At 34.8% G+C, this 24,108-nt stretch overlaps 1 protein-coding gene across 1 annotated transcript in view; it reads left to right on the top strand.

Annotated features, from left to right (window-relative positions):
- IPO7 (importin 7) overlaps positions 1–24,108 on the top strand; it is a 63,044-nt gene that overhangs the window by 17,846 nt on the left and 21,090 nt on the right. The window contains exons 3-12 of the mRNA XM_090264134.1: positions 855–1,008; positions 1,457–1,615; positions 7,176–7,332; positions 9,453–9,542; positions 11,961–12,055; positions 12,168–12,252; positions 14,051–14,185; positions 14,784–14,883; positions 16,201–16,277; positions 16,430–16,546. Coding sequence (XP_090120260.1) covers positions 855–1,008; positions 1,457–1,615; positions 7,176–7,332; positions 9,453–9,542; positions 11,961–12,055; positions 12,168–12,252; positions 14,051–14,185; positions 14,784–14,883; positions 16,201–16,277; positions 16,430–16,546 — 1,169 coding nt within the window. The remainder of the gene's footprint in view (positions 1–854; positions 1,009–1,456; positions 1,616–7,175; positions 7,333–9,452; positions 9,543–11,960; positions 12,056–12,167; positions 12,253–14,050; positions 14,186–14,783; positions 14,884–16,200; positions 16,278–16,429; positions 16,547–24,108) is intronic.

Genomic DNA, 24,108 nt, shown 5'->3' with positions numbered 1-24,108 from the left:
AAATTAAAAAAAAAACAAAAAAAGAATATGAACCAGTGTAATTGTAGTGTATAATTGAAATGCTTAGATGTAGTCTAAGAATCTTTATATACTCTACATTTTCTGTGATAAAAATAACTTTTTTCTTTGTCTTAGTTGAGGTGCTATAACAGAAAATCAGAGGCTGAGTAACTTACAAAGAACAGAAATTTATTTCTCATAGTTCTGGAGGTTGGGAAGTCCAAGGTCAAGTCACTGAAAAGATTTGGTGTCTGATAAGGACCCACTTTCTGATTCATAAAACCTCAAGAGAGTGGAATAGGGGAAGCAAGCTCTCTGGGGTCTCTATTATAAGGACTTTAAACTCATTCATGAGGACAGAGCCCCAACAACACACCAAAGGCTTTTAATAGCATCACCTCTGAATTTTGGGGGCCCACAAACATTTACTATGTAGCAGTGATTTTAATTGTAGCAGCTCTGTTGGTGTGTGTAGCTGGTTTTGTTTTTAGAAGCTTCATTTAGAAAACTCATTTGTTAAAACTAACCTAAATAGCTTTCCTACAGGAAATAGGATAAAAAGTATTATGAATAAATGTGATATAAAAGGTCTTAACAGTTTAATTTGTATTGTTTATTTGCAAAGTTGATGTCTCTGTGTTTAATAAAAACCTTTGTGGGTGACTCCTGTAGCTAAGAATTAAATTTGTGTTTGATTATCAACTTTTAAAATAATAGAATGCAGTATTTTGTTTTTTAAAGATAGCATTACAACAGTGGTTGGTTGGAAAGAAAGAAACAGAGGTGTGGACACTTACAAGGGGTTTTCTCAGTGCTTTCATAGTAAACACTTGTCAAATTAACCTCTATCTTAGGTGTTATCTATTTGAAAAATATGATAACGCAGTATTGGCCAGATCGGGAGACAGCACCACGGGATATATCCCCTTATACTATTCCAGAAGAAGATAGACATTGTATTCGAGAAAATATTGTGGAGGCCATTATCCATTCTCCTGAGCTCATCAGGTATATACATACATATATTTTTAAACTTAATTTTTTTTACAGGTATATAATTTGTGGGGTTTGAAAGGGTGTGGGGAAAGGTCTTGTCAGAACACACAAACCTGTCATTTTTATAGCAGAAAACCTAAGAAATGCTGTTAACAGTAGAGGGCTTTTTTCTGTTTGTTTTATTTTTGTACTTTTAAACTTCATGTAAAACTTGTGAAACACGCTGTGTTCAGATGAAAGGGGATAAAGAAAACTATAGAATGTTGTCATATTATTTATATTGTAGTGTTTTGTTCTTTGAAATAGGAATGGAGACTTTTTACTCAGTAACTTATTTTGTCTAAAATGGCTGCTTTTTTTTTTTTTAATTGTATTATTATTATTATTATTTTTTTTTAAGTTAGCAAAATTTCACCTAGGTAGCATTTCTTCCTCATTACTATTCATTTTTTACTTTCAGGGTACAGCTTACTACATGCATTCATCATATCATCAAACATGATTACCCAAGCCGGTGGACTGCCATTGTGGACAAAATTGGCTTTTATCTTCAGTCTGATAACAGTGCTTGTTGGCTAGGAATTCTTCTCTGCCTTTATCAGCTTGTGAAAAATTATGAGTAAGTGTCTATTTCAATTCCTATAGCGTTTTGTGAAGTGGGAAAAGTTTGGAAATTTTAGGCAAATTTGATTGAACATCTAAAATTACATTTGGTATATATTGGGTTGGCCAAAAAATGTTTGTTTTTTCCATAAGATGGCTATACTAGTGCTTAGTTGTCTTTAACTTCATTTAAAACAGTTTTGTTAGGTTGTATTGTGACACAGTGCACATTAAAAAACATATATATATATCACCATGCATTAAAAAAACTTATCAAAATTGGTTAATTTTTGTGTAGCCATTTTAATATTGAAGATGGAAGCAAAAATGTACATATTATGCTTTATTATTTCAAGAAAGGTAAAAACAACTGAAATGCAAAAAAAATTTGTGCAATGTATGGAGAAGGTGCTGTGACTGATTGAATGTGTCAAGAGTGGTCTGCGAGGTTTCATGCTGGAGAATTCTCGCTGGACGATGCTCTATACTGTTGAATAGACAAGTTGAAGTTGATAGCAATCAAGTCGAGACATTAATTGAGAACAATCAACAGTATACCATGTGGGAGATAGCTGACATACTCCAAATCAATAAAATTATTGGTGAAAATGGGAAATTATCTTATATTTTATGGAAAAAACCATGTGGACTTTTGGCCAATCCAATATATTAAAATTAGTGAATTATGTTGATTTTAATTGGGTTCTCTTTTTGAAATAGCATTCTTATTTTAATTCTGCAGTCTCTTCTGTTGATTCAACTAATAAAATACTTGTGCCTTCTTTTCTTCATTAAATGTTTCCTTGTTAAAAAATGAGTTATCTCTAACTCCTCAGTATGAGCTGTTGAAGGTGTCTTTTAAAATGTGAAGGGAATCATAGTACATTGAGCATTAGACCTCTTTATTACTTCTGGCTTTCTGTGAATTTTTATCTTAATTTGGGATCTTGATAACTTAAAAGAACCTTCCTCTAATTTTTTTTTAAGAAGAATATGTTGGAATTTCATATGACCATTTTTAGTCACTGTGTTTTAAGAGATTTACAGTCACCTGTTTCAGTGTTGGCATATTTGAACAAATTATAGTTCATATTAGTATCAGTAAGAGATTATTTTAGACCAAGGAATCATCTTAGATCTGAGTTTAGGGATAAGAAAAATATATAACCTTGGAAATTGAGACATATAGCACTAAAAGTAGTTAAGTCAGATATCAAAGGGGTTTTTTCTGTGTGTGGTGAAAGTAATGAAATTGATAGGCATATTGAAATTTTGACAGTAGAAAATTATGAGGAAGGGTTGAGGAACACTTACACCATGATGGTGGCTTTATTTCCAGTCTTAACAGTTACGCGGATGCCATTGTGAGCCATCTTAATTCTGGGGCTTGTAGTTAGCCTCCGATACCATTTTTAGGTCCCAACTCAAAAGTAGCTGATATACTGCTGCTTTTGTTCTGAGTAGGAGAGAAATAAACCATTTACAGCATTGGTACTGGTGTTTTCTTGTGTTCCCACCAGCTACCCATCTTTCTGCTAAGGAATGTTCCAGCTGTTGCTCCAACCTCTGTCAGAGTGCCAGTTTTTAGTTCTGGTAAGTGAGTGATTAAAATGAGAGAGAATAGCAATAATAAGCTGTCATTGTCATTGAGGAGGTTCAGGTCTCTCCTATCCTATAACCTTAGCAGGAGAGAGTTTGACAGGGATTTTTTAAATGGGAGACACAGGAGGCTGCTACAATATTGAAATTCCAGTTCATTTCAGCCAGTGTTTTATTGTGGAGCAAGGGGTGTTCACAAGGGATCTGTGTGGACTGAAGTGCAGTTCTAAGAAAATTCATGGAGAAATGGGAAGTTGTGGCCGTGGCCTTCAGGAGCATAGGTCCTCAGGAAATACATGTCAGTTGAAGGAGCACTTGAAGAGGAAGGCATGTCACACTATATGGAGAAGTGTGAACAAAAAGAAAGGTACAGAAGTGGAGTGGAAAGGGGACACTCTTTAGCGGGTAGTGAGGAGACTACTATAGTATGAATAATATCTGTTCTGAGTTTGGGGGTAATTTTGGAATTGTAAATTGGGACTATGCTAAAGAGGGTTTTGAATGTTATGGGAATGTAGAGAGGGAGGCAGGAGAGAAGAATGTCTAACACAAATAGATATTTAAACTCTTAATGTGGGTGATAACTTGGGTTGAATAAGTGGAGAAAGGTGCAGAGTATAGTTCTCACTTTTATTGTTAAAAGGGAATATTATCAATAATTATAGTTTGTATAATCAGATTGCAGAGTGCAGATGGCTTCATTTTATAAATTGTTTTATTGACTCTAAGAAATGTACGATAACCTTTGAAAATGTATATGCTAGGTATATTTTCTCAGTACATTAAAATATTTTAAATAACCTGTCAGTTCTATTGTTTAATAGTCTCAGTCATTATTTGTGTAAACATTTCTCTTGGTGTTTTTTATTCTTGGCTGGTGACTTTCGTTCTCATTTCAACCAATAGTAAAATAGAATCTAGCCTTTTAAAAACATGATTTAGTATGCTTTTTTTTTTTTAATCCTCACCCGAGGACCTTTTTGAGAGAGGAAGGGAGAGAGAGAAACATCAATGTGAGACAGAAGTGTAGATTAGTTGTTGCTGGTAGGCGCATGGAGCGGGGATCGCATGCCTGGACCAGAGCGGGGACTAACGTGTAACATGGGCATGTGCCCTGACTGGGAACGAAGCTGCAACCTTTCAGTTACTGGTTGATGGTCCAGCCAGGCCAGATATGCAATTCTTAAGTACATTTCTCTGGATTCTGGTAAAAGAAAACAAACTTAAATTTAGCCTTTTAGATAACCTAATCTAAAAAGAAAGGCTATGCCTTTTAGAATAATGACTTCTTAAACACTAGTTTGTGTTTTGCAAAGCTGTTATGCCTATTGACTCCTTAATATGGGAAGCTTAGTTACTTTCTCATTGTTTTTTAATTTCTTCTTTGAAATAAAGCAACAGTTCTTTTAACAATCCAATTAAAATACTAAGGGACCTATACGTGGAAATGTCTCAGGTCAGCAATTTGATACCCATAATCTTGGAGCAAAATGTGATTAAGATTTCAGGATTTTTTTGAATTTTAGCAAGGTAATAAGGTTCACATAAATACATGTTATGTAATGTTGTGATTGAAATCTGTACCAGCAGCAAGTGAAGAAAGAAGGTGGGAAGGGCACTGTGCTGTGGGAGTGTGCGCACGGGCGCCTTTTTGGAATCCGCTGCAAGCGTGTAACTCAACTTACAGCGGGCAACAGGATGGAAAAGTTAATAACCCTTTTTACTGTACAAGAAGAAGTTTCACATAATATCTTTAACCATTAAGGACTAAGTAAAACTAGGTACCTCCCCATTTCACACATGAAGATCATCATTCAGCAAATACAGGACCTCCTATAGGACAAGGTGACATCCAGATAAACCCATCATTAAACCCATCCTAAGTTGAAAATAATTGCTACTACTTCATAGACATAAAAAAATAAATATTTAACTGTTTGGAAATAAAGCATCACTTAAAATCCTCCCAAACTCCTAATTCCAAAGAATTGGCTACATTCTCTGATCGAGAAAAGAAGTGACTGACTGCATGTTTAAAGTATCCATGGATTGAACACCAGCCTACATACTGAAAGGTCACCAGTTTGGTTCCTGGTCAGGGCATGTGCCTGGGTTGCGTGCCAAGTTCACGGTTGGGGGTGTGTGAGAGGCAACTGTTTGGTGTCTTGCACATCAGTGTTTCTTTCCCTTTTTCTCCCTTCTCTAAATACAAAAATAAATAAACATTTTAAAGTATACTGACACTGGTCACTTTTTTTTTCCCTAAATTTGAGGAAACGTGGAGAAATGGTACCTGATGACAACTATGGTCTTAATAGGACTAAAGTATGGTGGACAGTTTCTCTTAATTCTTATTCAGGTGCTGGAAAACCCCCTATGTTTGGTGATTATGAAGCTCAGAGACACTGGCAAGAAATTACTTTTAATGTAACAAACAATGGTATTTTAGCAGCAATGATAACAATTTACTGTATTGGGAAGTGTATTATCCACCTCTTGCCTCTTATCAGTGTCTTATGTGCATATGTGGCAAAGATCATGAATCCAGACTGTATTGCTCTCCATACCTCACGTGGATATGAGAGTCAGGCTCACAAGCTCTAAGTTCTTCATGCACACAAGCTCTTCATGTGTGCAACCATGTTAACTGCTGATATGCTGATTTACATATCTGCAGGGGTTTTGCACTATTGTTTAAAAGAAATGCCAACTAAGAAAAAGGTTGTTAATTCATTCTGCGTATTGCTGTATCCCAGCCTTATTCTTATTGACTGGACATTTTCAGTATCCTTGACTAATTTAGAAATGAAGTCAGATGCATACATATTATGAAATATAAGCTCAGTTTGTGTCATGTTATTCCATGATACCTTATTTGTTAGGGTACTTGCTTATATAAACTATTTTCACAATGATTTATAAGAGTCTCTTCACAAAGCTTTTACTTAAATGGTAAAGTAAAGATTTGTTAAAAGTAGAATTGCTTTTACACACTTCTTTGGCTTGGTAACTTATTAGCTCTCTGGTGAGTTGGGAAAAGAGGGTCAAGTATAATTATAGTCTCCTAATTTGAAAAAGGTATAACATACCTTCTATGTTTTGTAAATGTTATCAGACACTGACAAAGGAAATACAATCTTATAGTTTGAATTTCAAAACGAGATGTTTCTCTAACAGTGGTAGCTGGAAGCTTCAAGAAACTGAATTAAAATTTACTGTGTGGATTTTATGTGTAATTTTGATAACTAAGGAACATTCAAATAAACAAATTTTGGAGAAAAGTTGTTAAAAATCTGTACCAGCACTCAACAATAAAGCACATTATTATTATATTGGCTATAAAATATGTGAATATTTACTCCAAATGGAATAGATGAAGATAATAAATAGCCTTTTGAGATCGGGTTTTGTTGCCATATGGGTTATTAAAAAAGCTTTGGTTTATAATTCTTTTAGAAGTAGAATATTTTCTGCTTTATAGATACCACTCTGCATTAATTCTCTTGGTATGTAAATTACTTAAGGATGGTAAAATATTATTGATTTTATATCTATCAGCTGCTAGTGTTTAAAAGCCAAATCATTGGAGCTCCTCAGTTATACAGTCTTCAGAATTAGAAATAGCATAATGAAGTGGTTAAGAAGGCAGACCCTGAATCTTGACTACTGAGGTTCCTATCTAGATGTGTATATGGGGAAAGATATTTAACTTGTTTGTGCCTCCGTTTGCTCAGCTATAGAAGAGAGGATACTAATGGGGCCTTGAAGATTATGACCTCATGATAAATGTTGAGTAAATTTTAGATATTCTTTTATTATCTGAAGTTTTTCTAAAGTTGCTTTTGGTGCATAGGTTTTATCTTCTATTTGCTTTTATTTGTGTAAACAAACAAGAAGTTTAAATTTATTTCACCTATAAATAAAATTGTGAAATAAAAGTAAATTCTTACAGAATTAGTTTGTATTCCTACCCAAAGGTACAAGAAACCAGAGGAACGGAGTCCATTGGTAGCAGCAATGCAGCATTTCCTGCCAGTGCTAAAGGACCGTTTTATCCAGCTTCTTTCTGATCAATCTGATCAGTCTGTTCTCATTCAGAAACAAATTTTCAAGATCTTCTATGCTCTTGTTCAGGTAATTTTTATATAGCAGTTTTTAAGTATAAAAAGTCAGTGCGTCTAGATTAAGGGGATGATTTGCTAGTCAAATGTAAGTTGCCAAAATTATAAGTATGTTAAAATAACCAAATGTACTAACCGAAATATACAAACAAGTCTAATGAATCTTAAATTATAAATGGTCAATCTTAAGTTCTCTTAGACCATCCAACACTATTTACAAAATTAGTAAATTTTTTCTTGTACTTTTCACCTTAAGAATTCACAACTCTGAAAATCAGTTACTTGATTACAGATTACATCTAACAAGTACCCTGATATGCCAAATACACATAGATTGCCCCAGTTACTACAAAACCCATTCCTAAGCTTACGTTACACAAAAACACTCATACTGTGTGTGAGAAATGCTCATAATAAAACACCGGGACACAGGACTTGAGCAGCCAAGCCAAGCAAGGCGTTTATTCACGAGTCTGCAGAGTTGGGCGCACCGCCAGCCAGGAGCATGTTCTCGCAAAGTAGACAAAGAAAACTGGTTTTATACTAATGCGATTAGCTCCCCCTCCCCTCTCCTTCTCCCCTGTTTCTCCATTACTGGTTAATCCAGGTTCACAATGTAACACAATTAACTCGGTGTGAGTAACTAAGGGGAATCTAGTTATGTTATCTCCAACTTATTTGCAAAGTTATCTAGCTATATCTTCCCATTTCTCTGTTTGGTGATAACAGTCTTCCCCCTTTTGATCCCAGAGGTATGTGTGAGGAGCTTCGGATTGTCATTTCCTGGCCTCTTTTCCATGATTCATCTGTTAATTATCTCCTACTGGTCTGAGAGTCACTGACTTATATCTCTTAACACTGTGGGCTTGACAGGCTCACAATAATGGACTTCAACACTTATGTATAGTGTTCTAAATCTTTTTTTTATTATTTTTAATTTTTATTGATTGATTGATTTGAGAGAGACATTGATTTTTGTTCCACTTATCTACACACTCATTGGTTGATTCTTGTATGTGCCCTGTCCTGGGACTGAACCCACAACCTTGGCATATTGGGATAACGCTCTTAACTGTTGAGCTCCCAGGCCAAGGCCTGTTCTAAATCTTTTTTTGGATAAAGTTATCCACTAAGGAAATGGTTGTGTCTGTATTCTCAGTGGAATGTAATTACTTTAGAAACTTCAAGTATTTGATTAGGATTAAAAATTTTGGCTCTTTCTATGCCAAATAGTCATAGAAGGATTCATCTCATTTACCAGGATCTTTGGTCAAATTCATGCCTTTACCTACTTTTTAAATCTCATTTAAATAGACCTGTGACTTTACCTCCACTGAAATTATAACAGACTTAATTCCTCCTTTGGTTGGATTTTGCATATCTTTGCTAGATCTTTAAAGACAATCTCATATAGTTAAGTTTTAATTAAGGACACTAATTGGCTCCTTCTTATGCAATTCTTTTTAAAGTGCTTTGATAGACAACATGTGTACTGTCCATTTTTTTCCCTCTGGTAGGACCTCCATCTTTTAGATATAAAATAAGTTTTTTTGTAAATTATTTTAGGGCATAGGACAAAATATCTCCACAACAAATTTTTTTGAGACTAGCATACCTTGATATAAAAATAAGAGTATATAGCCCCTTCTCACTTGTGAAAATAAAGTGTCCTAAACTCCTAAGTAGGATATTGATTTTATGAATTTATTAAGAGAATGGATTTATTCTAAGAATGCAAGAATGGATCAACAGTAAGAAATCAGTTTTTGTGATTAACTCACATGAAAAGAGAGGCTAGTAACCATCTTTGAGGATGTCATTTCTGCTTTAAATAAAACTTTTAATGATCCTGGAATAGAAATTCCTTAACTTGATAAAAAATGTTCACTAGAAATCCACAATAAGATATGGTGAAAATAAGATATTATTTCCAGTAATTGGGGGAAAAGACAAGGATGCCCAGTGTCATTGCCACAATTCCCCAGTTCAGATAACTAACCAAATTTGCTTGTGTACTAAAAACAAGAAATGTGGATTGATAAAAATAACTTTTTGTAGGTGTTATATAGAGTAAAAGGAAGTGGAATTTTCTTTTGTAAAGATTTTAAAAATTGATTCTTGATTTTAATTTAGTATACATTACCACTGGAGCTGATAAACCAACAGAACTTGACAGAATGGATAGAAATTTTAAAGACTGTTGTGAACAGGGATGTACCTAATGTAAGTCTCTTTGTGTTCTCTTATATTACTAAACATAAATATTTAGTTATCTTTTGAGAATTTTAACTATTTCCTGTAGCATTCTTTATAAACTTACGTAATTCATGAAGCAGATTTTTCTAGTTATTTCATTGTTTACGTATGTGCATATACTAAGTAAAAATATGTGATGAGTTATTTCAGATATTATTATTTAAATGCTTGTATATATTTGTTAATTTCCTGATTCTTGTTTCTTTTCAGTTTTTAATTAGAAGCTCATAAAATTTATTACCTCACATAGTTACAATTTTTTTTGTTGTTATGTGAACTTTTAAAATCTACTTTCCTAGCAACCTTCAAATATATAATGCAGTATTGTTAACTATAATCATCATGTTACACGTTACATCCCCAGAACTTATTTTTAACTAGAAATTTTGCTCCTTTTGACAACCTTCCTAATTACTTTTGGTAATCATTTCACAATATATACAGCTGTCAAATCATTATGCTTTAGACCTTAAACTAATACAATTTATATATAAATTATATCTTAATAAAAAGTCTATAGCTAGATTTTTAGTCTAATAATTTGTCAAGACATCTGTGAACAAGGAAGAACTTATAAATTGATTAAACTTTATAGTTAGTTACATTACTTATTTTTTTAAATAACTTTATGGAGCTATAACTCATAAAACATAAAACTGACCCTTTTAAAGTGTCCAATTCAGTGATTTTTAGTACATACAGAACTGTCCAACCATGTTATTTTTTAACACTTGATCACAATTTTTAAAATACTCTAGTTCAGCCATCTTCAACTGTGTGCCACAAGAATTTTTAAAACATGCACTACTTTTTAGTTAGGGGCACTGACCTCTTTTCCTTTAGATTCTCAAATTAAAAAATGACAGCAGTCAGCACAGCAATAGGTGTCTGGTATGAATGAATTCAAATTAAACTATTTTTTGTCAAAATACATTTTTTTGGTGTACTGCAGAATTTCAGGAATTAATATACATGTGCCATGAGATGGAGAAGGTTGAAAATTGCTGATTGGGAGAAGTAGGGAATTAACTCCTGAATACCTAGTACATTTTTAGTGCTTTTACTAACATACTTTTTTAATGTTCAAAAAAAATAATCCTGCTGAATTTATGTTACTGAGACATGGAAGAATTCTGCAATTTATCCAACACAATTTTTTTAGTGTTATAAGTAAAAACAAAAAAAAATTAAAAAATTAAAAAACCCTCCTGTTTTGTAATTTATTGCTCAAATTGTTATTTTTAAAAAACTGCAGAAAAAATAAATAGGACATTTCTCTCACTTCATAGGGAAACTAGTAGTTTGATGTATGTTTTTCTGTACACACTACAACTATAAAATATAACCTTAAAAGTTTTTATATGTGTTTTGAACATTTTTGGTATAATTTATAATCATAAGCATGCATATATTATAAGAAAATAGTTCAATGACTTATGACAGTCACCTAAAATAGTTACTCGTGGCTTGTTCTAGTAATCCATGCCATCACCATTCTTATTTCTAGCGTCATAGATTAGTATCTACCTTCTTTTGCTTAATATATTTATCAGATGTATTATGCTGTGCTGTTGTAGTTTGTTTCTTTTTATTGCCAAGTAGTATCCCATTATATGTATACACTGCCATTTATATAAACATTGGATATACAAGTTGACGGACCTGGGTGGTTTCAAAATTTTAGTATTTGATAAAACTTCTGTGAATGTTCTTATACAAGTCCTTGTGATCACATATATTGTCATATTTCTTGAGTTGAAAACCAAAGAATACAATTGGGTCATAATGTAGGTGTATGATTTCTAATATAGTTGTACCACTGGTGTCATTGGCAATGTATGGGAGTTTTAATTGCCATAACTTAAAAATATGTCATGGATGTCTTAGATAAATATAATGACCTAATCTATTCATCTTTCATGGAAGTTCCATAATTAAACATCCCTATATTAATGAAAAGTTCTTGGCTCTTTTTCACTATTACAACTTGTTTTGCAAGTTAATATTCTCATACATATATCTTTATTTATACTAATATTTCAGAAATGGAGTTTCTCATGACCTTTTGATTTGAACTACGTATACTGGTTTTTTATTAAGCTACTTGCTGTGGTCTTGATTTAATATTATGTAGGTCTTATGTTTGGGTTTAAGCTTTAAAAGAATTTTTAAAAACATACCCTTCGTAAACAAGTAGCTAAAGCAATGGAAGTGCCTTTTTTATTTGAATAAGAGTTAGTACCTTTTCAAATCTAGCTTTTTATTATGAAAGGCCAATATGGGAGGAGGATTCGTTTTTGAGAATCTGTTATCACCTCATATTGTTTCTCTTAGATTGTATCATCTGTTATTATCTATAATTAAATGAATGTCTCTTTAAATAAGGAAACACTTCAAGTTGAAGAAGATGATAGACCTGAGTTACCATGGTGGAAATGTAAGAAGTGGGCTTTACATATTTTAGCAAGGCTTTTTGAAAGGTAAGCTCCCAAATATATGATGATTTAAGTTCATTTTTTCAGGCTTTTGGTTTTATGAGTGCTGATATAAAGCATTACAAAGAAATGATGGGCATTTTTAATGTTCTTTTAGATATGGAAGCCCTGGCAATGTTTCCAAGGAGTATAATGAATTTGCTGAAGTTTTTCTGAAGGCATTTGCTGTTGGTGTCCAGCAAGTAAGTCTGAGATAATTTTTCTAAATAGAAACATAGTATTATTAGGTTAATTTCTGTCTTATTTTATGAGAAATTAAAATAAAATAGTAACAAACCTATTATATATTAATGTAGACTATGTTTTCTGTTAAAAGTAACTTCCCCAAAATGAAGAATTTTTAGCAAGACACAATGGCATTGTTAAACATTTTTACTGTTTATCTTTAATGTCTGGCTTTTTAAAAGTCCTTGGTATACTCATCTATATCTGTATTCAGTCTGTTTTGGTAGACCTAAAGACAATTTGGATTTAAGAGATAAGTTGGGGCCATTGCTGGTGTGGCTTAGTGGACTTGAGTGGTGGGTGGCCTGTGAACCGAAAGGCTGCCAGTTCAATTCTCAGTCAGGGCATATGCCTGGGGTGCGGGCCAGGTCCCCAGTTGGGGGTGTGCAAGAGGCAACCAATCGATGTATCTCTCGCACATGAGATGTTTCTCTCCCTCTCTTTCCCTCTTCCTTCCCTTCTTTCTAAAAATAAATAAACAAAACTTTTAATAAATAAACAAATAAATAATAGAGATAAGTTGGGAAACAAAAGAATTTTTAATATAGACTTTTCACACCGTTGTGGAAATTCTTTAATATTACACCAAAATTGAGCAATGTAGTTTCGTAAAGGTTAATTGCAATGTAGAGTTTGAAACTAATTGAACATATCATATTCCATTACAGTAACACCCGTTGGTCTGTATAGCACTTTAAATGGGTCTTTTATCCCAAGTGTGATTTTGTGACATCCTGTGCTGGCTATTTAGAGAATCTTGATTCATTGAATTAATGCTGATTTTTCTAATTTTAACACATTTCATTTTGCAATTTAAAAATCACATTTTTTAATGCCACTGCCAATCTCATCAGAAATATTTTCAAATAATTTTTGCTTGAAAGCTCAGATTTTAACACAAGTAACATATTGCCGGATATTTTTCTTGAATTGACACACTGATTTTGTTTATTTTTGTGAAAAAAATGCCATATATAAAAGCCTAAATAATCATAATTGATCTGTTTTTCTTTCAAATATATGATAGTATTTGATGGAATAATCTACTCTTTCAGCTTTTCTTCTTACAGGTATTCTTTAGAATATAGAAGTGCTCTATGTATATTTTCCATTTAATAATATTTACAATATTTCTGGTTCATTGAGGAAATTTTTTTTTATAAGGATGTTCATAAGGAAAGCTTGTTCTGTAATTGTGTTGCTCTAAAGAATATGTCTCCTAATACACTTCAGTGCCACTGCCTTCATTCATGTTATATATAAAAAGTTTTACTACTATTTTGTGTCATTGATGGCAAACGTAGACAAAAATAGTGTTAACCTCACAGACCTTTGAGGGGTCCATCACCCAATTTTTGACAATCGTTTATAAAATATGAAGTAGAATGGAAACTCTTGCCAGACATTAAATAAGATAAGTAGGTAAATATTTTGGGTAAGATTTTCCTAGAAGGTGATTATAAGTTATAGGGATGTCTCAGAATATTATGGTATGTTTAATACATAACATATGAGTTACTCTTCTTTTTATACTTAATCAGAAACTAGTCCTTTGACAGAGTATTATTTCAGTTTGTTTATGTAAATGTCTTCCTTGGGAATAAATGTGGTTCTGCAGTATATAATTTTAAAAATTATTTAATTCTTAGAAGTATATTCTTACTATGATTATGTGGATATTAAGTGTCAGATGTTTTCCTTGGCTTGGAAGTTATTAATTTCTATTTGGTTTTTGATCAAAATTTTTTCCCAAAGGTTTTATTGAAGGTGTTATATCAGTACAAGGAGAAGCAATACATGGCTCCTCGAGTTTTACAACAGACATTAAATTATATTAATCAAGGAGTTTCTCATGCACTCACCTGGAAGAACCTGAAGCCTCATATACAAGTAATAATTTTCTATCTGAAATGTTTTTCTAGAAAATATAATGGAAATGACATTAAATATCATAAAGGTTTAAAAATGCATTTCTTAACTTGTGTTGCTTAGTGTGGTTCTGGTAATTGCTTCGAGAGTAGAGTAGAAAAATGAGGTAAAACACCCTTTGTAAACTTACAAAAGCTATTTTGTGAATATTCAGATTACCTTTTCATTTATTGTTGGATTTTGGTTAGTTTACATTTTAGTCACATGATTTGGAGTAGGTAAAGCACTTTTTTACCAGATTAGTTATGTATTATTTTTATGAGTAATTTCTTTTCCTTTATTTACAGTGTAGGACTTGATGGACTTAAAATTTCATGTTGTATTTTCTCAGATTGCTACCTGAGTACACGTGCTTTATTTAATAATTAGTAGTTGCATAGAGGGAAGAACAGATACGTTGATAGTTGATCTGAAAATGCAAAAATGTTTGATACTCAGCTTTAAAAAATACATATTCTAGATTATAGGGTTACTTTTGTTTTGCAACTTAACAAAAATTTCAAGGTTTAACTCTTAAGACTGACTTAAGGTTATTACTTTCTTAACTTTTAAATTGCAGGGCATTATCCAAGATGTTATTTTTCCATTGATGTGCTATACAGATGCTGATGAAGAACTTTGGCAAGAAGACCCTTATGAATATATACGCATGAAGTTTGGTAAGAAGTGTTCACTTTTTTAGAAATAAGATGTCAATTAAGGTTGTATATAATAAACCTAGGGGATATCAAAGCCTCTTACCTTTTGTACTCAGAAATCTTTGTTGCCCTGGCTGGTGTGGCTCAGTTGGTTGGAGCATCCCGTACAATGTAAGGTCATGGGCTCAATCCTCGGTCAGGGAGCCTATAAGAGGCAGACAGTTGATATCTCTCCCCCTGCTTCCCCCGACTTGTTTTTAAAAAGGCAATGAAAAAATATATCCTCAAGTGAGGATTTTTAAAAAAATTTTTTGTTTCAGTGTAATTTATTCATTGTTTAGACCAGTAGTTTTCAACCATTTTCAGCTCATGGCACATGTAAACTAATTACTAAAATTGTGCGGCACACCAAAGAATATATTTTTGCCATTCTGACAGAAAAAAGATATAATTTTGATTCATTCACACCAGACAGATATCATTGTGCTTGCTGTTGTAATTTTTTTAAACTTGACATTCTAAGGGAAAAGAGGTCAGTGGCCCTGACTAAATAGGTGTTGCATGTTTTAAAATATTTTGTGGCACACTAGTGTGCCGCAGAGCACTGGTTGAAAATCTCTGCTTTAGACCTTTGGGTTGGGGGCTATTCATTAATTATGGCATTTGATAATTTTTAGCAGACACAGATACGGTGGTGTTAAGTTTTTAGATGTGCTTCTGGTACATGCCAAAACTGTTAAGAAATTCAAGATTATACCTTAGTACTAAGTGTCTAAACTATATTTTTGGATCTTATGTCAGTCATCATGTAATGTAGGAGTTGAGAAGATGCATACTGGAAGCTGGAGGTCTCTGTGTAACTAAAAAATTGTAATTTACTGATGTTGAGTATTGGGCCCTCTTCCTAGCAAAATCTTAATATATTTTATTTTTTTATTAGCTTAAGATAACACACAATAACATCAGTTTCTGAAAATTAGGATCTGGGCATGGCTTAACTGAATTGACTGCTTCAACATCTCATGAAGTTGCAATCAAAGAATCTTAATGTACTTTTAGTAGTTTGTACTTTTATGACCCTATTGTGAAGATTTTCATAGTCATAGTGTTTTATATGAAAGAAAATAATCATTAGCAGAAATTAATGGATTGTTAACATTTAACTTGCACCGAAAAGACATGAAATAAAGCTTTTGAAAAGTTATATGGGTAATTAAGTGCAATTTCATATTCTCATGTGAAAAAAATTTTTTCAGCATTATTTACACATGCTGTGGTAGTGATTGTTGAAGAAATTGAAGTTAACTTGTCTGTATTAATTTTAAATTTATTCTCTAGATGTGTTTGAAGATTTCATTTCTCCTACAACTGCTGCCCAGACACTTTTGTTTACAGCCTGTAGTAAGAGGAAAGAGGTAAGTTATTTAATGTGGAGTACTGTTGCTTTCATATTTAAAATTTGTTCAGATACACTGTTTTTAATGTTAGCCGTAGTCATTTTGTCATTAATGTTATTTAAGGATTTTGGTTTATCCAATAAAGTATTACTTTAATCTTTTTAATCTAGGTACTGCAAAAGACTATGGGATTTTGCTATCAGATTCTTACAGAACCAAATGCTGATCCTCGGAAAAAAGATGGAGCCCTGCATATGATTGGCTCTTTAGCTGAAATACTTCTGAAGGTATTTTTTTCATGTGCATGCACAAATTGAGATACAATTTACATACCGTAAAATTGGCCCATATAAAGTACAATTCAGTGGTTTTCTTATATTCAGTTTTCCAAAACATTTTCATCACCCCAAAAAGAAACCTGTTAGAAGTTATTCTCCGTTTTCTCTGAGACCTCCCAGCCCTAGGATACACCTAATCTATTTTTTGACGACTATGGATTTGTCAGCTCTGGAGATTGCATATAAATGGAGTGATAAAACATTTGGTCCTTTTTGAATAGGTTTTTTTTTAATTAGCATAATATTTTCAGAGTTCATCATATTGTGGCACATGTCACAGTTCTTCCATTTGTTTTTATTGACAAGTAATATTTCACTATATTGATCATTTTATTTATTTGTTTATCAGTTGATGGACCTTTGCATTGTTTTCACACTTTGACTATTGTGAAAAATGGAGCTATGAACATTTGTGTACACATTTTTGTGTGGATGTATGTTTTTATTGCTCTTGGATAATAGATATACCTAAAAGTCAAATTGCAGGACATATTTTGAGAAACTGCCAGACTTTTCCCAAAGTGGTTTGGCTCTTTTCATTTTATGTTTTCACCAGCAGTATATGAAGTTTCAAGTTTTTATGTCCTCACAAACACTTACTATCTGTCCTTTTTGTTATAGCCATCCTGGTTGGTTTCATATGGTTTCTTGTTATGCTATTGATTTACATTACCCTGATGACTAATGATATTGAGAATCTTTTTATATGCTTATGGATCATTGTATATCTTCTTTGGAGAAATGTCTATTCAAATCCTTTGTTTTTAATTTTGTTATTGTCTTTATCGTTGTTAGTGTTCTTTATATAATATATTCTAAATACTAGACCTTTATCATGTATATGATTTGCAAATATTTTGCCATTCTCTGGGTTATCTTTTCAATTTCTCGATGGTATCCTTCAAAGTATAAGTTACGATTTTATTTTGAAATCATGTCTAGTTTATATTTTCTTCTGTTGCTTGTGCTGAAACTTTTTGTGTGAGTTTTCCTTATTTTTCTTTAATTATATTTTTTCCATAACTATTTATCCCCCTTATAGCCCCCTCCCTGCAATCACCTCACTGTTGTCCGTGTCCATGAGTCTTTTTTCCTTTTTGCTCCATCCCTCCACCGCGCAATCCCCTCCCCAAAGCCGTCATTCTGCTCTCCACGAGTCTGTCTCTATTTTGCTTGTTAGTTCAGTGTGTTCATTAGATTTCACATATGAGTGAAATTATGGTATTTTCTTTTTCTGACTGGTTTATTTCACTTAGCATAATGTTCTCCAGGTCCATCCATGCTGTTGCAAATGCTAAAATTTTCTTCTTTTTTACAGCCAAATAGTATTCCGTTGTGTATATGTACTGTAGTTGTTTTATCCACTCATCTACTGGTGGACACTTGGGCTGCTTCCAGATCTGTGGTGATTGTAAATAATGCTACAATGAACATAGGGGTGCTTATATTCTTTCAAATTATTGTTTTGGGTTACTTCAGATAAATTTCCAGAAGTGGAATCCCTGGGTCTTAAGGCAGTTTTCTTTTTAATATTTTGAGATATCTATACTGCTGTCCACAGTGGCTTCACTAATGTGCATTTCTATCAGTAGTGCAAAAGGATTCCCCTTTCTCCACGTCCTCACCAGCACTTGTTATTTGTTGATTTTTTTTTCTCATTGTGGTTTTTTTCTTTTGACTTAATTTATTGTTTTTCTATTACAGTTGTCCCACTTTTTCCCCCATTGCTCCCCCTCACCCAGCCCACCCCTTCTCCCACAGGCAGTCCCCACCCCGTTGTCCATGTCCATGGGTTATTTATACTAGTTCCTTGTTTTTTGTTTATTTATTGAAGATAGTCATTCTGACAGGTGTGAGATGATATTTCATTGTGGATTTAATTTGCATTTCTCTGATTAGTGATGTTGACCATCTTTTAATATGAGGTGGGACCCAGAAAAACCTGTAATTATTATCTGGAGGGCAGATCCTTGTAGTATAGGCTTCTCTCTCTAGGGAGTGTTCCTAGGAATCCATCTGTATAAGTGTACCAGCTGGCATTGTTGTGAGAGGCTGTGTTTGGCTTCAGTAAATTGTTTTTTGAAGACTTTCAACACATTTGCCCATTTCAAGATGGTTGATTTATGAGTGCAGTGCACCTGCCCACACGGCACTGAGTGCCTGCAGTTTTTGACCCAAAACAGCATGACCTCCATGCTTTCTCCTGCCTCTTCACCTGATCTCGCCCCAAGTGAATTTCTTTGTTTCCCTGGATGAAAAAAGTCCTCAAAGGGAAACTTTTTGCCATTGTGGAAGAAGTGAAACAAAAAATGGCATCGATATCTTCTAGTTCAAAAATTGTTTTGAGCAGTGGGAAAAAAAATGTCTCAAAGGGGTATTACATCAAATGGAAAGTACTTTGATGGTAAGTGAAGTTTAAACATGTAAGAATAAATAATTTTTTATAAATAAATTACAGAGAGTTTGGGAGGGCCCCCCCGTGTGTGTCTATTGGTCATATGTATGTCCTCTTCAGAGAAGTGTCTAGTGTCTTATTTAGGTCCTTTGCCTGTTTCTAAAATTGGATTATTTGTTTTTTTGGTGTTGAGTTTTATAAGTTCTTTATAAATTTTGGATATTAACCCCTTATCAGATGTATCAGCAAGTATGTTCTCCCATTCCATTTTGTTGATGGTTTCCTTTGCTGTGCAAAAACTTTTTAGTTTGATATAGTCCCATTTGTTTTTTTCTTTGTTTCCATTTCCAGGGGTTATGTATCAGAAAAATATTGCTACAAGCAGTGTCTGAGATTTTACTACCTATGTTTTCCTCTAGAACTTATGGTTTCAGGTGTAATATTTAAGTAGTACATTTTGAATTTATTCTTGTACGTGGCTTAAGAAAGTGATCTAGTTTCATTTTTCTGCCCATATTTGTCCAGTTTTCCCCAAACCCTTTATTGAATAAACTACCATTAGCCCCACTGTATGTACTTGCTTTGTTCCCCCGTCAAATATTAATTGACTGTAAAGGTGTGGATTTATTTCTGGGCTCACTATTCTGTTCTATCGATCTTTATGTCTATTTTTATGCCAGTACCATGCTGTTTTGATGACTATGGCCTTATAGTATAGTTTGATATTAGATGGTCTGATTCCTCCAACTCTCTTCTTTCTTAAGATCACTGTTTGCGTATGGGCTTCTTTGTTATTTAGCTGCCATGTCTTTGTGTATTTTTCAGTTTTCTTCTTGTGATTGATTTCTAGTTTCATGGCATTATAGTCAGAGAAGATGCTTGAAATTATTTCATTCTTAAATTTTTTTTTTTTTTTAAGATTTTATTTTAGAGAATGGGAAAGGGAGGGAGGAAGAGGGAAAGAAAAACATCAATGTGTGGTTGCTTCTCATGTGCCTCCAGCTGGGAACCTGGCTTGCAACCCAGGCATGTGCCCTGACTGGGAATCGAACCATGGACACTTTGGTTCTCAGGCTGGCACTCAATCCACTGAGCCACACCAGTCAGGGCCACTCATTCTTAAATTTATTGAGACCTGTTTTGTGCCTTAAATGTGTTTTAGCCTAGAAAATGTTCCATATGCAGTTGGAAAGAACGTATATTCTGCTGTTTTGGGATGAAACGCTCTGAAAATATCAATTAAATCTATTTGATCTAATATACTATATAAGGCCACTGTCGTCTTGTCGATATTCTTTCTGGAAGATCGTTCCACTGAAGTCAGTGCGGTGTTAAAATATCCTACTATGACTGCATTTTGCTTAATATGTTTAGGTGTGCTTATGTTGGGTGCATAAATGTTTACTAGGGTTATATCCCCTTTTTGGATTCTTCCCTTTAATCATTATGTAGTATCTTTCTTTTGTCTCTCACTATATCCTTAGTTTTAAAGTCTGTTTTGTCAGATATAAGTATTGCTACATCAGCTTTTATTTCCTTTCCATTTCCATGAAATATTTTTTCTCATTCCTTTTTAGTCTGTGTATATCTTTCATTCTGAGGCAGTTCTCTTCGAAGCAGCATATATACATGCGTCTTGTTTTTTGATTGAAGCATTTAAACCATTTATGTTGAAAATCATTACTATTAAATATATATTTATTGCCATTTTATTTTTTAACTTTTCCTGGTTTTTTCCTTCTTTTTCTTCTTCAAGCCAGCCCTTTAACATTTGTTGCAGTACTGGTTTAGTGTTAAAAAACTCCTTTAGCCCTTTCTTGTCTGAGAAGTTCTTTATTTCTCTTTCAATTTTGAATGATAGCCTTGCTGAGTAAAGTGTCCTTGGTTGTAGGTCCTTGCTTTTCATCACCTTAAATATTTCATGCCAGTCCCTTCTGTCCTGAAATGTTTTGTTGAGAAATCAGCTGACTGTCTAATGGAGCTCCCTTGTAGGTAACTGACTGCCTTTCTCTTGTGGCTTTTAAGATTCTCTCCTTGTATTTAATCTTTGGCGTTTTAATTATGATGTGTGTTGGTGTGGGCCTCTTTGGGTCCATCTTGTTTGGGAATCTGCACTTCCTGGAATTGTGTGTCCTTTCCATTGCCAGGTTAGGGAAATTTCCTGTTATTATTTCTTCAAATAGGTTCTTGATTCCTTGCTCACTTATGATATTTCCATGATGCAGATGTTACACTTCATGTTGTCCCAAGGGTTTCTTAAACTCTCCTCATTTTTTATATTCTTCTTTCTTTCTTTTTTGATATGTTTTATTGATTATGCTGTTACAGTTGTCCCAATTTCTTTTCCCTCTGCTCCCCTCCACCCAGTGACTCCCATTCCCTCCAGTTGTCCCCCCCCCACCCTTAGTCCATGCTCATTGGTTGTGCATATAGTTCTTCTCAACCTCTTCCTGTCTACTCCACTCCCTCCTACTATGCTTCTTAATTCCTGTACCATCTCCCTCTCCTTCCCCCATTCCCCCTTCCCGCTGACCTCCCCCCTATATGTTCCCCATACCACTCTTGTAGCCTACTTAGTTTGCCTTTGTTTCAGTTCCCTAGCTTCTGTTGTTGGATGTTGTGATACAGTTTTCATTTTAATGTTTTGATCTTCCTTCTAAACAAGTCCCTTTAACTTTTCATATAACAGTGGTTTGGATCTAATGAACTCCTTCAGTTTTACTTTGTCCTGGAAGCACTTTCTCTGCCCTTCCATTCTGAATGACAGCTTCGCTGGATAGAGTAATCGTGGCTGTAGGTTTTTGATTTTCATTACTTTGAATATTTCTTGCCGGTCCCTTCTTACTTGCAGAGTTTCTTTTGAGAAATCAGCTGATGGTCTAATTGGGACCCCTTTGTACATAATTCTCTTCTTCTCTCTTGCTGCTTTTAAGATTCTCTCTTTATCTTTAATTTTTGACATTTTGATTATAATGTCTTTGTGTGGTTCTCCTTGGGTCCAGTTTATTTGGAACTCTCTGCTTCCTGGACCTGTAAGTCTATTTCCTTCCCCAAGTTAGGGAAGTTCTGCTTCATTACTTTTTTTATGTAATTTTTCAATTTCTAGTTCTTCTTCACCTTCTGGCAACCCTATAATTCGGATGTTCGCTCTCTTATAGTTGTCCCAGAGGTTTCTGAGCTTCTAATTTTCCTCACTTTTCGTTTCCTCTTTCTGCACTGGTTGACTGTTTGTTCCTTCCTATGTTCCGATTTGTCGATTTGACCCCTGGTTTTCCTTTCTTTACCACTTGTTTCATATGTGTTTTTGTTCATTTCAGCAGGACTAGTCTTCATTCCTTCCCTGTCTTGATTAAGTCCCACTGTTATTTCTGTAAGTTGTCTTATAACTATAGCTCTGAACTGAGCCTCAGAAAGGTTATCTATCTGTTCGTCCATTAATTCATGTATTTGCTTTCCGGTGATTGCGATCTCTGTCATTATCCCTGCCATCCTGTCAGGTTTTTGCTTCCTGGGCAGGGCTGTCATACCTCCTATGCTATAGTTGTTGGAGCCCCGTGCACTCATCACTACAAGGCGACCCTTCTCACCACACTGTGGCGCTTTGTGTGGGGCGGGGGTCAAAGATGGATTCCTGCCACTCTCTCCGCTGAGAGAACAGGAGCCTTCTCCTCTGTCCCCACGCCCTCTGGGCTTCACAGTCCGAGGCATTGGGGGTCTGCCTTCCCTGGCATTGGACTCACAAGCTGACGGGTCTGGTCTGCAGCCGGGGGTGCTCCCCAGATGCTTCTCGCCTCCCCTTAAATACAGGTGTCTGTGCTTATCACAGTCCCACTGCCCGTTGCCACTGCTGCTGCTGCCGCCAGCACAGCTTGACCTCTCCGCCCTGGCTTCACCCCTCCTACCCGTTCAGACGAGCACCACTTCTTTATAACTTCATACATTGGACTTCCATGTAGCTTTATTTTCTGGAACTTCTGGTTATTTCTGGTTTTGCAGTAGTTGTATTCCTTCTTAGTTGTGGAGGGAGATGGAGCGTGTCAGCCTAGGCCTCCATCTTGGCCAGAAGTCTCTTCTTTCTTTCTTTGCTGCTCTTCTTAGTGTTTTTTTTCTACTTTGGCTTCCCAAATTGCTGATTCAGTTCTCTGCTTCATCTAACCTATTGTTTATTCCTTCCAGCATACTGTTTATTTCAGATATTGCAGTCTTTCTTTCTGACTGGTCCTTTTTTATGGTTTCTTGTCTTTTTTCATGCTGTTGAGTATCCTTATAATCATTACTCTAAACTTTATATCTGATAAATTGCTTGCCTCCGTTTTATTTAGTTCTTCTTCTGGAGAATTCTCTTGTTCTTCCTTGGAGGGTCTGTTTCTTTGTCTTTCCTTTTTGGCTGCCTCTTTGTGTTTGTTTCTACATATTAGGTAGATCCACAAAGAGTCTGGTGCAAACCCATGTCAGACACTGCCTGTGACTGGCCCTGGGCAACCTATTTGGAGCTGTCAGCAATCCATAGCTTGTGACTCCCTCTGCCAGGCCTGGGTGTGTGCAGGAAGAACCAAGCTGCACACCAAGGTCAGATTTTACCACCTCTGGGCTTGGGCCAGGGTCAGTTAAAGTCTCATAGTTCTCAGAACTCTGCCTTTGCAATTAGGCTTGATTATTTAAAGAGCCTCCAGCTGTAATCAGCAGTCTGGCTTCAGCTCCACAGGGTGGGGCGAGAGAAAATCCTGTGGGTTGGACTATTGCTTCACCCCCAGGCTGATACCTCGTGGGGGAGAGCACTCTAAACGAGAAAGATGGCTACTGCAGTATGGAGAATGATTCAGCACAGGGATCCTGGCGACTGATCCTTCAGCTCTCTCCCCAGAGCCACCAACTCCAGTCTCTTCTCACATGTCTCTAGTCTAGTCTACCCTCCCTCTGCTGGAGCCCTGGGTAAGTGGCTGCAAACAAAATTTTGTGCATTGGCCTTTTAAGAGGCTCTCTGTGTCTCTATCCATCTCTCCCTGACAGATGGAAACCCTGCTGCTTTTCACACAGATGGATGATATTTGGGTTCCTTACCTGGTTCTGGTGCTCCATGCTGGGAAGCCCAGCTTCGGGTTTAGACTCCACCAAG

The sequence above is a fragment of the Furipterus horrens genome, unplaced genomic scaffold (assembly GCF_987537825.1).
Source record: "Furipterus horrens unplaced genomic scaffold, mFurHor1.1.pri manual_scaffold_2, whole genome shotgun sequence".
Lineage (NCBI taxonomy): Eukaryota > Metazoa > Chordata > Mammalia > Chiroptera > Furipteridae > Furipterus > Furipterus horrens.
This window is presented reverse-complemented; position numbering and strand designations above follow the sequence as displayed.